Source organism: Oreochromis aureus, linkage group 5 (assembly GCF_013358895.1).
Source record: "Oreochromis aureus strain Israel breed Guangdong linkage group 5, ZZ_aureus, whole genome shotgun sequence".
NCBI lineage: Eukaryota > Metazoa > Chordata > Actinopteri > Cichliformes > Cichlidae > Oreochromis > Oreochromis aureus.
This window is the reverse complement of record NC_052946.1, coordinates 26,979,355-26,994,430: the sequence shown is the minus strand read 5'-3', so window position 1 is coordinate 26,994,430 and position 15,076 is coordinate 26,979,355. Positions and strand designations below refer to the sequence as shown.

Below are 15,076 nucleotides of genomic sequence, written 5' to 3'. Positions count from 1 at the left end.
GGCTGCCATTTTTACATTCAGTTATTTCTCTTAGAAATGTTGGATCTAAATAATGAATGTGTTACAGTTAAACTGACACTGGTCAGTGTAAATGGCTCATTGGGACACAGAAACCTTTAAATTAAATACCATCACCTGATATCGAGTGTCAAACAATATCAAAGCTGTAAAAGCTGTTTACAGTCAGAATTTATAAAACTATGATTGTAAATAAATTCAAACTTTGTGCTGAATATCAACACTGTGACTTCTTAGACTGTAAGCTTTACATCAGCACAGCTGTAGAAGTCGCCACTCCAAATGTCTTTTGATAACAAGAAAAAATACCTTGTCAGTACACGGCCTGAAGTTCTTCTCCAAACATCTTCTGCCATCGGCTTTGTCTGCTGGTTTGAAGACAATAAACCACAAAAAGATGATTTAGTCACTTTGTCTGTATTATGCAGCTCGAATGTGTCGTGTAACGATGTTGAATAGCCGTCGTTATCCCTCTGCTGTGTCAGTAGGATTGTACTGTACAGCATCTCATTGATATGTGAGGAATGCTTATGTAACAGGATAACAGACGTCTGGTCTTACATCATTAAAATATAAAGGGCAGGAGATATTTAGATATTTTATATTTATATTACATTTTATAGCTGACAGATATTACTAAATAGATAGAATTTACTGAATGGTTGATGAACATGAAAAATATGTCCATAATCACAAATGACCATGAGAGCCAGTAGAATTAATTCAACTAAACACTCAAAAGACGTCCTTAAATGCTCTTTAAGTGGCAGAACAAATGAACAAACAGTTAATCGCTTACTTGAGGTGAAATCTGCTCAGCTACTTTGAAAACAGCTTCTAACTGGTTCCTCCTTTAACAGGATGACTGCTCAGGGGTAAGGCCATCATGCAGTCCAGCAACCTTTATGGTCCTGCTTTGATTCACCAGGAACTATTAGTGAAACCTTTCAGCGCCTCCTGTGAAAGACACAGGCATAAACACACAAACATTTATTAACATGTTCCACAGTCTTCCAGTTTGATTTTCTCATCCTGTGGACAACAACGTACAGAGATGCAGGTTTATGTTAACTTTTGTAAGGTTTCTTTACTGAACATATCCAACTGCAGCTCCACTGTGATCCTGAACTGGATAAGCACTTAAGAAAATGTGTCAATAAATGGACAAACATCAGCTTACTATATTTATCCAAACAGACAGGACCAATAATGCTTCACTGAGTTAGAGACTTTAACAGTCTCTTCTATGTAAGAATGTCTCGTGCTGATAGACCTACAAACTTGACAACAAAGGTTTTTCAGACTACATGTAACTGTCCTCTATGTCAGCGAACACATTTACATTCATGTCACACTTATTTCTGCTTTCTCATTTTTATCATTATTACTTACATTTTGATTGGATACCTTGAGTTTGTAAAAGATCAGATTACATAATTGGGATACAATTCAATAAAATTCATGTACCCAATTCAAGGTCGCGGGAGGATGAAGCCTATCCCAGCTGATACAGGACAAAGACAGGCTGCTAGTTATCGCAGGGCTAAGACAATACGTGTAACAGAAAATCCACTTAGATGTTTGATATTTCTAATAATAATCATAATTATGACTATTATTTGAAATATTATTTAAAGGTTTCTCTATAAATACATTCAAATTTTTTTATAACCCCTAGAATATAAACCTGAGCCGTTTCAGATTCTGACCTCTGACCTCAGTGTCCTCACTGCAGCTCCCTCTTGAAAGTACGTCTGCTTCTTGTCTTCCCCCAGTGATGACCGCCTGCCCTTAATATCACGTACTGTACCTGAGGAACAAAACAGGACAAACACTTGCCTTCATTTAAGAAGTACATTCATACAGAGATAATCTATGGAAACACACTAGTTCACCCTTTGGGAGGAATCAGCTCCTGTGAAACATTTCTGTAAATCAACATCGTGGAGAATGAAATGACTTCTTCAGGTGACTCAGCAGACCCACACTGACAAATGAAACTTCTGTGGAAGAAGAATCAGGATTTTTTTGATTTCCAATCAGGTTAAACTATTAAGGATGAAGTAGGAGTCCTCATCTTTGCTCTTCTGAAATCTTTGTTAAACAACAACAAACATAAATTAGTAACAAAAATACAGCTGAGTAGAGGCTTTACAAATCACCAGCAGCCATAAATTAATTAATTAATAAATAAATGTAAATTTTAATCTTCAAATGTTTCTGAGCCGTCTTCAACCTGCTTTTAACACAGAAAAGTCCCACAGTCAATGCAGTCTGACTCAATTCTAAATGTTCAGCACACACAGAGACACAGAGGGACTGTTTAAAGTTTAGTGTTAACCTGAGTCACTGATCATTTACAGTATTACAGAGTCTGGCAGTCTTTGCATGATGTCCACGTCACTGTAAGCTTCTAGCTGACTCTCAGGTGTGACAGGTGTGCCAGCAGGAAAGAGTCATAATAACCTGCATCCTGAGGTTTGTCATGCAGGATTAAAGGAGCCAGGCTTTGTTCACACAGCTAGGATTGTATTTACACTGACCCTGGGTCAGTATAAGTATCATACAGTTTAAACGAAGCACTGAAACTTGCACATATTTATTACAGATGCATTGAAGCTAATCGGCATATTTACTGTCAATCTGTGGCTGCGATTAATCACTTTACTGGAAACTTAATTAAGTAGTAACTTCATCAGTCATGACAGAAGCTAATATTTCTGTCCCAACATCGTTTAAACAGTAACAGCTTTACTACAATATAAGCTAACGTTTACACCGTAACTTTAAGCTAGCACCATAAAGACGGTAAAACACGTAATAATATCTACAAATGTATCTTAAAGCTGTTATATTAGCACTCGGTGTATTACTAACATAACCACATTAACATTATTGACACTCGCTGACTTTTAATAGTCATTCTATAAATGCTGTCCGTTTAAATGGTCTTACCTGTAACACTGCTGTATCCACCGGATTCCAGCCAGAGTGGATTCTGGAGTCTTCCACGCTCCTGTTACTGATCCTCCATCTGGATGGATGATAACAACCTTCTGAACAATCTAGCAGGTGGATGGCCCATATCTATGGGACTGATTTCTGCTAATAACGCCCATTGTATGGACTGATAACAGCCGAAGCGGGTGAATAAAGTCACCCAGTCGCTAGCTGTGCCATTACCCAGCATACACCTCTCCCTCCATAAATGCAAAAGTAATAGCCTATAATTAATTTATCTGCTGTATCTGCTGTTTCTCAGGTAGTTGCTTATATTATTTAATATATTGTGTTCAGTATACGTCACTACAATGTGATTTCGGAAATATATAAATATACGAACAACAGGCTCTTGCGCGGAAATCTCTTTTCGTCGATAAACAACGATTAGGGAGCAGCATAGTATTCAATAGGAGGACCCTGCACGTCAATTCTCGACGCGAGGGGGGTACCCTGCGCGTCGATAAGTGAAGCAGGGGGAGCCTGACCATGCGTCACACATTTGACGAGTTGGGAGTGAGAACGTGTTGACTACAGTCAAGGTAAAGAGAGCATTGTTCTCTTTGTTTGAATTACAAGTGAATGGAAAAGTCAGAACATGCACAAGTTACAATTACAGCATGCTTTCTTAACTAACAACTGTCCGTCAGAATAATTGTAATGTTTCAATGCATGAATTTACATGAATCTTCAGATTCCATTACAGCAGTAGTGTTTATTTATAAGCATATAGTTTTATTATAAGTTTATTTATAAATTAAATATAAATAAATATAAGTAAAATTCATATTTGTAGTAAAGTCAAAGTATATTTTAGCATCAAAATAGAGTTGACGTACCTAAAGTAAAAGTACTCTTAAAGCAAACGAATCTTAAAAGCATGCATAATCTTATACAATACAACAGATCAAACATGTGAATTAATTAATTTGTATATAACTGTGGATCATTTTATTATTTATATACTGCAGGGCAGCTTTATTTATAATATAGCAGCACAATAAATTTGTAGATATATGTTTTCAAAGATTTAAAATAAATGGAAAATGCAATATTTGCATCAGGAAGTAGAAAGAACCATAGCAGAGAAATATTATACATACATTTATCTATTGTGATGTGTAACACATTTGATACATGAAATTTTATGCGTTTTAGAGACCTCTGCATCATCAGTGGGATTTTTTTCCACCTTAAAAATATGAATAAATTGTACAAAACATTTTTAAGCAATAAATTGCATAAAAAAAAAATGCTAGAAATTTGATACAAATTCAAACTCATATGTGAACTGATGTTTAGTTTTCTATGTTTTTTTGTGTTTTTTATTCATCAGAAGGTTTAGTGGACATTCCAGGTTCATGGTTTAGGTTTAAAGGGTTAAAACTGTATTTGAAAATATTAATGCACATTACAAAGATCCTCCTTTCATCTGCCTCACCTGAGGCCAGTCATGAAATACAGGTTAGTGTCAACTGAGACAACAAGAGACATCACCACCTTTACCTAAAGGCAAGAGTTTTCTTGCAGAACACATCAGTCATGAAAATGACCTCTTCATAGCTATCTAGATATTTTTTTTTAACAAATATACTCTTAAAATAACTACCTGTGGATAATAATACAGGGAAAAAAACACAAAGAATGACCCAATTTCACTATGTTAAGAGAGCGTTAAGAGAGAGCTTGAGAGTGCTAAAGTTAAGTTGGGCAATCAGTTACAGCTAACATAATATATATGATATTATATATAAGACACATAATAAGAAGTGCTTTACCTTTATGGTTTTAATACTGTTCCTTGATAGGGCAGAGTGTGCACAGACTTAAAGAGTGATAAAATGTTCACTCACAGCATAACTTTTTTTGATAACATAGAGAACATGAATGAACTCTGATTAACTTATTTTCCAAAACTGAAAGTACATTGCAGTTGTACCAGAGCACAAAAGCTGGGTTTCCTCATCTGTGAAAGCATCAGCAAAAGGACAAAGCCAGAACAACGGGGTGAAATAAAACTCCACCCCATTGCTGACTTCCTCGACCTGAGACAACCAATAAATGTGAATTCACAGATTCATTTGAGCTGTTGTGCAGAGAATACAGACACACACTGACAGACAATTACTTTCACTTTCAGCATAAAACTACGAAGTCTGGAAACGAGCTGCAGAAAAGAGCTCCTGATACTGTGAGTACTAGAATGTTTGTGGAGGTCACTGAGGGGAAAAAAGGATTAGGTGGATAAGGGAACCTTAAGATTTTTTTTTATCTGTGTATCTGCTCTGCTTAAAGCTTCTTTCAGAGAGAAAATGACCACACAGTCAGAGGACCATCTCTCCTGTCCTGTCTGCCATGACATCTTTGAAGATCCTGTTATCCTGTCATGCAGCCACAGCTTTTGTAAAGCCTGTCTGCAGAGATGGTGGCTTGACAAACCAATAAAGCAGTGTCCGGTTTGTAAGACGATATCTTTACAGAGTAATCCACCCCGTAACCTGGCTTTGAAGAACCTATGTGAGGCCTATTTACAGAACACAGATCAGAGAGCTTCAAGAGGTTCCCAGACACTTTGCACTGTGCATTCTGAGAATCTCAGGCTCTTCTGTCTGGACCATCAGGAGCCAGCGTGTGTTGTCTGTCAAGATTCAGCAGTGCACATCAACCACAGATTCAGCCCCATCAATGAAGCTGCGCACATTCACAAACAGGAGCTCCAGGAATGTCTGAAGCCTTTAAAGGATAAACTGAAGCTTTATGAGGAAGTTAAAGGGAAATGTGTTCAAACTGCAGAACACATTAGGGTTCAGACCCAGAAGACAGAAAAGCAGATTAAGCAGCAGTTTACAAAGCTTCGCCAGTTTCTACAAAACGAAGAGAATGCCAAGATCACTGCTCTAAAAGATGAAGAGAAGCAAAAGTGTCAGAAGATGAAGGTAAAGATTGAAACTCTGAGCAGAAAGATTGCAGATCTTTCAGGCACAATCAGAGCCACAGAGAGGGAGGTGAGAGCTGAAGACATCTCTTTCCTACAAAACTACAAAGCTGCAGTAAAAAGAGTCCAGCAGCTATCCATGCTTGATGTTCCTCAACTGGTCTCAGGTGCTCTGATTGATGTTGCTGAACACCTGGGCAACTTGTCCTTCAACATCTGGAGCAACATGAAGGACATTATTTCATATACTCCTGTGATTCTGGATCCAAACACTGCTCATCCAGATCTCATCTTGTCTGAAAATCTGACCAGTGTGAGACGTGCAAGGAAACAGAAGGTTCCCGAAAACCCCGAAAGGATTTATCTCTATCCTTCTGTCCTCGGCTCTGAGGGCTTTAACTCAGAAATTCACAGCTGGGATGTTGAAGTTGGAGACAGTCCAGTCTGGGCACTGGGAGTCTTTTTGAGATCTGCCAACAGTGAAGACAAAAAATGTAACTTATTAAAACTTGTTTTCTGTGATGGTGAGTACACAGCAAACTCCAGTGACGGCCCCCCAACTGTTCTCTCAATAAGAAAGAGATTTCAGAGGATCAGAGTTCATCTGGACTGGGACAAAGGAAAACTGTCATTCTCTGATCCTGATACTGACACACACATACACACCTTCAGACACACTTTTACTGAGACACAGTTTCCATATTTTAACTCGGTGAATCCACACCCACTAAAGATATCACAATGTCCTCTCCGTGTAGTTACGTAACATGTGTGATGGTCGTTGTTGGCGATAATCTTTCATCTTTTTAGGTTATTTTCCTGACGCACCAAGAAGACTTGTTTGGTACCCATTAATGCAGGTTTAAGAGATGCCAGCATTAAAGCCCTTTCACAATAAAAAGTGTCATGCACTGCACTGACCACTAGGTTTGAGGGGACCCAAAAAAAAGTCATTTTTGTATTTTTTTTTTTAAGGTTTTTATGTGTGCTATAAATGCCCACTCCTGTCACTCTGCGTTTCTATTGGTCACATGCATGTATGTCCACCAATGTGTGGTCAAAGTGTTCCCCACCTGCTTATGCCACACTGCAGTCTGCTACATACAGCAGGAAACCATTCTTTCTTAAAAATGGGTGTAACAGCAGAGTGGTACATTAGTCATGTTCCATGTAAAAGGTTTTTTAGCTTCATTTTTTTACCCATATGTTGATCTTCATATACAGATGGGGCTTTTATTATTATAGATATGCTCATAATAATTATTTGTATGTTAATTATTTTTTCTAATGGGAATAAGAGTGATCAGAAAAAGATGACCCTTTATGCTTTTGCTCTTTTATTTATGTAAGGAAGCATTAAAGGAAGTAACCTTACTTCCTTGACCTAAAATGGCTAAATATCAATCTGTGTGCTGTATGGTTTGTTTACGTCTGTGTTAAGCTGCAAAGTAAACAGTCATCTGGTTATGATGTATAATGCAAAAATAAATAAATACCTGATGTGCAGATGAAACAGATTTCAGCTGACTGTCTGAACATGACTCCTTTCATTTTTTATTCTCTTAGCATAGACGCAGCAGAGACCAAACATTGGCAGCTGCATGGTGAAACTTTGTCTTTCTCTCCTTTGCTGCTCATTCTTGTCGGATTGCATTTAAGGTGACAACAGCCAGCAGAGAGCTTCGGGTTCAGTCGATCTGCAGCTCGGGAGATTTAACCTGTAGCTGTAATTGCTATCGACATCACAGCAGCTTCCTCCTTCCTGCTGTGCGCCTAAGTGTGTAAATGGGACAGTTCTCACCAATTACAGCACTCGTTCCACCCAGGGGGCATAGCAAAATAAATTTGGAAAGCTCTGAGAAGATGCAGCAGAGGGTAAAGCAATGTTTCTCATTGTTTCTAATTGCAGTTTCTTTCTTGAGTCCTAAAGAATGTGTACTCTCCATACCATTATATTATGAAGTACATGAAGGTAATCAAGACATTCAAAGTATCAATGATCATTGTGTCTCATCTAATTATTATATCCCTTTAAATGTCTGAGAGATGTGACAGACTAAATATTGCCCCTTGATCAATCATGCTTACAAGATTTTAATGTAAATAGACAATGGCAACTGCAGGGGTGTGTTCGACACTGGCTGTGTTGTGTTACTTAATTTCACAGTTCTGCCTAACAGACACTGGCAGCGTTATTCATGCAGTTGTACGTAGGTGAGTGGTAGGAAAAAAGGCGTTTGGCAGAGCGCTCTGCGCTCATACTGGTCAACCATGCCAGACTTGAGAGAGCAGTCAGGTATGACTCCTACCATACTGTGACCTCCCAGATGCAGCATCCATGTTTTAGTGCATTATGACACACTGTGTCACCCACTGTTGGCCGCGCCCTAACCCATCTTAACTGGGCTTTGATCAGGCTGATTCTGTGTAGTGATTGACACTGCACAATCCACTGCAGAAAACAGTTACCAGAAAATTCAGTATTTGTGAATCATGATTCATAAAAGTGACCAGTTATATCTTTCAGCTGCTCCTGTTAATGGTCACCTCAGTGAATCACCTGCCCCTACAGCAACACTCTGCATGACGTCCTCCACTACATCCTTCAACCTCCACTGTGGTCTTCTTCTTTTCTTCCTTCCTGGCAGCTCCATATTCAAGATCCTTTATCCAACATATCCAGTATTCCTCCTTTTCACATGTCCAAACCAACTCAGCCTGAGCTGTCTCACTGATGTACCCGTCTCCACTGTTTATACAGTATTATATTAGCAACTTTTGTGTTAATGGGATATAGATTTCAGCCAACAGTGTTGTCTTGCATCAGTTTCCCCCAAATGCTTACAAAAAAGTGACTGACGCTTTCTGCACTCTAACAGTCGTATGAGAAAAACGAACCCCAAAGGCTTCTGGAGGTTATTACAACCTACGGTAACATTTGTTGCTGTAAATCCCTCTACATCTGTCATCCACCTGTCCATCATTTTTCTTAACTGTTTATCTAACTATGGTTATGGGAAGTTGGAGCCCATCTCAGCTGAAACTGAACCTGAGGCTATGTACTCTCTGGACTCTGAAGCTTCGTGCTCTGAGGCAAAAGTGCTAACCACCGAACTTCTTCCATCCATGCAGAAATTATAATGTAGTTATAAAGACATTGAGTCAGGAGGAGATATGGGAGGAAGGAAAGGCTGACCTTAGACTTTACTTCATTGGCTCAAGCTGTGCCCACTATCCTTTGGAAAAGTTGCAGCATATGGTAATTTGCATTATTCTTTAAGTAATATTCTGATTAGTTGGTTATAAACCCGGAGCCATCCCTCCAGCAGTTAGCAATAGGTTTTGATGAATAATGCAAATTTCTTTGAAATTGGATTCCTGCTTCTTCTTTTCTATGATTTTCTGCCATTTCTGAGCTCTAGAGAAAATACTACAATCGAGAACATTTTTTTAGTTTATTAGCAGAAATTCCCAGAAATCAGAAATTATTACTTATTGGATTTATAATGGATTTACAATACATGGGTTTACCAGCCAGTAACAACAGCACTATGGTAACTAAAGACCCCATGGTGTTTTTAGAATATATGCAGTTAATTTATGTGCAGTATTAGAATAAAAAATGAGGGTGTTTTGATTATTCTACTACTGAGATAAAATGGTATAAAATTTCAAAGTAATGATGTCCATCCTCTGTATTTATGTATCAAACCATTCTGTTTCTCTGTCTGTGAGTTGCATTTAAGCCTTTAATCTTTATAAGCACTGTGGCCTGAGGGCCAGAGTGTGTGTTAGAGTATGTGTATGAACAGGTGAGGCAAATAGACTGTGACAGCAATAATGCTCCGTGTAATGGAAACAACCAGCACATCACAGTGGTGGTTCATTCTGCTCTCAGCTTCAGTTTGCTCTGTGAGTGTTACATTTAAAACTCACCTGTTCAGTCCTACATGGGTGGAGGTGTAATAGGTTCAAGTTGAAAGTGCATCAGTGGGCAGGAGACCAAGACACAGCTGGATTTCCTCTATAGTTTTGAACTCCAGTCGATTTAATATTTCTGCAAATCACCATTATTTAATTACTACAAAATTGCTTTATAGGCAAATTACTGTTTAGTAGATTTTGAGCAAGAGATGGTCTTTAGATATGGGAGCCAAAATGTGGATACGTAGGGACCAATCGTGGTAATTGACACTGTCAATGATTTTATATCTTGTGTAAATATAAAATATATATAAATATTTACATATCTTGATGAGATGATGAGATAATGCTGCCGTGTGTCACAGGAGCGTGTCGTCTTTTGTATTTAATATGTCTTGAGCATGCCTTGAGGACCGTGTCCCTGAACTTCTGTTCTGATCCTTGAATTTCTGGTGTCACCACTTGCACTTACACGTCTGCCATTTCAAACTTTAAACTTGCACTGAGAGCAAACATCAACCTCTACGGGAAATAGATCCAGTCTTAATGTCGAGGACAATCACTGTTAATGAGAGCTACAGTGCAAATAAGGAAAACTAGTAAATGTGGTCAGAACAAGACTCCCAGAAATAGAAGATGAAGCTATGCAGGAAGTCTATAAGAGCACAAGGACACTGCCAAATTTCTGTTACATGTTTTTTGGACATGGGTTACAATACATATGTAAAGATATGTAGATATAAGTGGTTATTTGTGTCAGTGTGTTTATCCCAGCTTTTTTTTTTCACTGTAAAGAGTTAATTTAAAAAAACATATCTATCTGTCAGTTGGCATCTTTGCAATTCAGAAGGGCCCAGAATCCAAACAAGAATTAATTTAAGATCCAAATAATGAACATTTGTATGCAACACAAATATATGTATTGTTTTATGTCAGTCTAAAACAAAACATTAGCAAGCCCAAGGTGTTAACAAATGGTTCACTGAAAAGCACTTCTACTAACAGGAGGTAACTGCTGCTCACAGCTGCTCAAAGCACTAAAGCAAAGCGCACTACTGAGGAATTTTCTACAGGCAAACAAACACAGCTACTCACTGGTAGTTTAGAAACACACCTCAAGATCACCACAGTACTGGCACTCACACTCTGAAACCGGGCAGCTCGTCTTCTCAGCTTTTATAGCTGTGTAGTTAATTGCTGCGTGGGCTGGTTTCTCAGGAGAAATGGATGGCAGCTGAATCGGTGGGTGTGAAGCACCGGCACGCGGTAGGCCTGCTAAAGCCGCAGCAGGTGCAACGTTAAACTGCCGAGACTAATACAAACCATTGGATTGCACAGAAACTGAGAAAACATGTTTAATCTCTGCTGGAGACTCACATTATGTTCCCATGTTCTTTTAAACATGCTAGTTCCCCAATTAAACATGTTCCTACTAGAATTATAACAAAAACATGCTCTTAATGGAAAATAACAACAACAAAAAAAATTTAGAGCTGAGAAACAACTGCGACACTCTTCTCAATTCATCTCCACCCCTCCACCCTGAAGCCATCTAAGCCTTTCCCACCAGCCACTTCTCCCCTCTCCCTTTGCTCCCTGTCTCCTCTGCCACATGATGTTCATCCCTAAAAGCTCAAAGTTTAATTATTCAGTGATATGGGAGGTGAAGGAGACAGTTTGATGCCTGCTCTACACGTCTGAATTAAGAATCCACCAAGGTCACAAACACAGAATGACCTGCTTGTGAGTTTCCAAGATGTTGGGTGGTTAACACAGCTCAGTCTACACTGCTTGTTAATAAATTCACTGATCCTGTGTGCTGTGCCACTTTGATGGCTGCATAAATCATCAGAAAGTCATGTAAAGTCACTGGTATGAGTAAGTATGAGGTACATGTGTATGTATGAGGATGTATATATTTGTACAAGCATTTAAGTGAAAACAAATCCGATTTTGCTATACGCTCAATCTTTCCATCCAACCTCCTTTTTACTGCTGTAGAGCTGTAACAATGCACTCAAAGGACAAACAGAAGATCAAAACCACTCCTTTCCCCATATGGCCGGTAGAGCGGTTGTATGGATGTGAAGCTTAGAAGCGACTCGCTAGCTTACCTTTTTCTAAAGACTGCTCACAAGTGGAAACACGTGCTTCCCCTGACACATTTAAATATCACCGACTGACATGCTGAGAGTTGAAAACTGATGCTTTGAAGCATCACTCAAGATTCCTCTAGTCAAGCTTTCATTTATCCATGTGACAACATGCACGCGATGCTCATGTTTAACTCATGAGCTCTGATTCCCTTTCTGCTGACCCAGCCTTTCCCTTTAAGGAACATGTGTGTAACATAGATTCAGTGCTGCGGAAAGTGAGAGATGTTTGACACTCAGATGGATCAGGTAGATGGCTGTGTTGTGATTGGTAACTTTGTTGGTAACCTTATGTGACTTTAAATCCACCCAACCATCAATCAGGCACAGATGGCAAAGAGCCTCGAGAACACTGTAACTTTGAAAAGTCATAGCTAAAAAAAAAATTGCTGTGAATCAAATCGTTTCAAATACATAGACATCAGCATATCAGCTGCATAATGCTGTGCTGGAAGCAAACAAAAACTTATCTTGAGAAACAGTTGGTGTCACTTTGCCCTACCCTTTCTAATTAAGTACTCACATCAGGCGCTGATAGACAGTCACGGATGAACATGCATACGAATGCTGTTCAGGGCTCACTTATAAAAAATTCAGCTTATATACCCATGTGCATAACATGGCATAGTACATTAGAACCAAAGCTCTGTGAAGTCCATAATTTATGAAAGAGGTATCAATATTGCAATATTGTGAATATCAAAATGTGAGCGGTGGAAAATCTTTGGTGACTAAAAACAAAAACAAAAAAACCCCTGAGAAAACAACGACTTCTAAGACAGAGCAGGTCAGCCAAAATATGATTAAGTGATATGAAACAGGCCTGTCAGAGAATATACAAAGACAAAAAAACAAAATTACAGATAAGAAATCATGCATTAGTGTAATGATGAGCTAATGGCTCTCAGTAATCTTGTCTTTGATCCAAATGACAGGGACTGAGCACAAAAACACAGCGCAACTTCAAACAAAGGACACCCCTGAGGATCCAGCGGCAGTGACTTTTCTGGCCTCAGAGCAATAAAAGTACATTTGGTACTCATTATCCATAATGTGCATTACATGTTTTTTTGTGCGTGTTGTTTTTTGTGTGTGGTTATTTTAGACTTCCTTTTAAGCTTGTACACCAGGATCCAGAGGAAATGTCGCTTTGACATTTACAGCATTTATCAATTTCCATAGAAACAAACAAGAGACACTGGGTATATGAAAACATGTATATTTTTTGGTTTGGCATGTTTTTAAAATCTAGTGGATATTAAAAGCAACTTCCACCAAAAATTCAAACTAAAAATTGTGGACTTATGGGACAAAAACCAGAGAAAACTAGTTGCAAGCAAAAACCATTAAAAAAAAACATAGTACCATTAATGTCTCCAGGGCAATTTGAAATCTGCCCCCGAGGTACATTTGAGAGGAAAAATGTACAGCTGTTAAATCAGCCACCTGCTCTTTTCAAGTCTATTTATCTGCGCTCATCATTATAATTAATGCATCAGATGTCATGGACTTGGAAAGCAGATACGTTTGCCTGTCAAAGAGCCTCTCACTGTGATTTAAACTTCTGATACAACCCAAGTAACGCGTGCCGATAGAAGCGCTTATAAGGATCTCAGCACAATTCATCTGAATGAACAAATAACCAGACCCTGTACAGCCCATAATCTTCACGACAGCTAGCATGTCTGTAATTACACAACATCTATCCGTTTCATCCATGAAAATGATTTGAGATAATTACCTCAGCTGTCAGCTCTGCTCACCACTGTTTGAATATTGATCTTTTCCATTTTTTTAATAATCCTCTCTTTCTGTATGCCTCTTTCATTGTAAATGTGTTGCAATTCACCACCCAGTTAATTCAATTCACAACTGTTACAGATTATACTTGCTCATTAAAAAGCCCATTGTGTGCAGGATGTAGGGTGCTCGTATTGTCAATAGATAATGTCTGAAAAATATGTCTGTTTGGTTTTTCATTGCACTATATATTTTTTCAGGATTACAATGGTCCCTTTATAGCAAAAGAAAAGCAGATCTTTTTCCACAAAGTCCACCATGTTTCTACAAAGTGTTCTCATTTAGTGTCTCTAATGTTGGTGCCATAATACACTGACATTAATGAGATGCGATCATCACTCTAGATTCATAATTTTTCAATGTGCATTGTTGCTGTTGCAAAGGGGTGTCGTTTTTATCTATAGAATATTTTCCTGAACATAAACCAAGCTCACTTTAGTTCATAAACATAACAACTAAGCAACAGTAAAAAAAAATAAGGGACTGGGGAAAGAAGTGAACCTAAACAGGATAGAAAGAGTCTCATAAGAGATATGTACTCACCACCTCACAACTTCCTGATGCAGAATTTTATGTCTAAATCTGAACCATTTTATCTTGCTGGGGAAAATTTCCGTACCCAGTAAATCCAACGATGGTGATGACAGTAATGATGAGACACAGACACATTTGTCAAAATGTGCTCCACAATGAGAATGTGTTGTATATGCATAATGTCTGCTTTAAGGTTGATGGTCAAAGTAGCCTTTGGCAGTTTTGTGTTTACCTTTTGATTCCCTTGTTTTCACTGTTAGACAAAGCACAAAAATACCTACTACTAGTTATTAAAATGGTTGTGGCTTAAGTTACAATATAGTCCTTCACTAACACTAATCTTGCATTTTAAAAAATATACATACTTAATGAATTTAAATATGACAAGTTGTCCATATTTGACAGAATAGAAGTGCAGACCTGTTTCACTGGAACCAGAAGTGCAACACCATACAAATGATACAAAGGACACTGTTGGCCCTTTAACACTTGGCTGGGCACAGTTGTTAGGGTTTTCCATTAGGTGACCTGGTACCAGACCTGGTACCAGGTACTTTTTTAGTACCTATTTGGCTGTGGTTCCAAGCGTTCTGAGGCAATCCGAAAACGTAACATCAACAGACAGTATGCCACCGACTGGCTAGTCAGAGGCATCACTTGATGAGTCGTGAGAGCGTCTCCTTCATGAAAATCAAAACAGCCATTTTTGAAA

The 15,076-nt window shown here is 38.5% G+C and overlaps 1 protein-coding gene and 1 long non-coding RNA gene across 3 annotated transcripts; one reads left to right on the top strand and one right to left on the bottom strand.

Annotated features, from left to right (window-relative positions):
* Nucleotides 1–327: 327 nt before the first annotated feature.
* LOC120440378 lies at nt 328–3,023 on the bottom strand. Of its 2 annotated transcripts, none has more exons than XR_005613218.1 (4): nt 2,974–3,023; nt 1,728–1,828; nt 818–975; nt 328–386 (listed from the first exon to the last, which is right to left on the bottom strand). It is a non-coding gene; the product is annotated as an uncharacterized LOC120440378 (long non-coding RNA). The 2 variants fall into 2 exon arrangements; XR_005613219.1 differs by having other exon boundaries at nt 1,735–1,828.
* Nucleotides 3,024–5,330: 2,307 nt separating this feature from the next.
* LOC116317138 (tripartite motif-containing protein 35-like) lies at nt 5,331–7,524 on the top strand. Its single transcript, XM_031735818.2, has 2 exons — nt 5,331–6,447; nt 7,520–7,524. Exons 1-2 carry the CDS (start codon nt 5,331–5,333, stop codon nt 7,522–7,524), a joined length of 1,122 nt encoding a protein of 373 aa, XP_031591678.2.
* Nucleotides 7,525–15,076: the final 7,552 nt, after the last annotated feature.

What these genes read in the sequence shown, in the direction of transcription:
- LOC116317138 (XM_031735818.2), top strand. Translation starts at nt 5,331, where the DNA reads ATGACCACACAGTCAGAGGACCATCTCTCCTGTCCTGTCTGCCATGAC.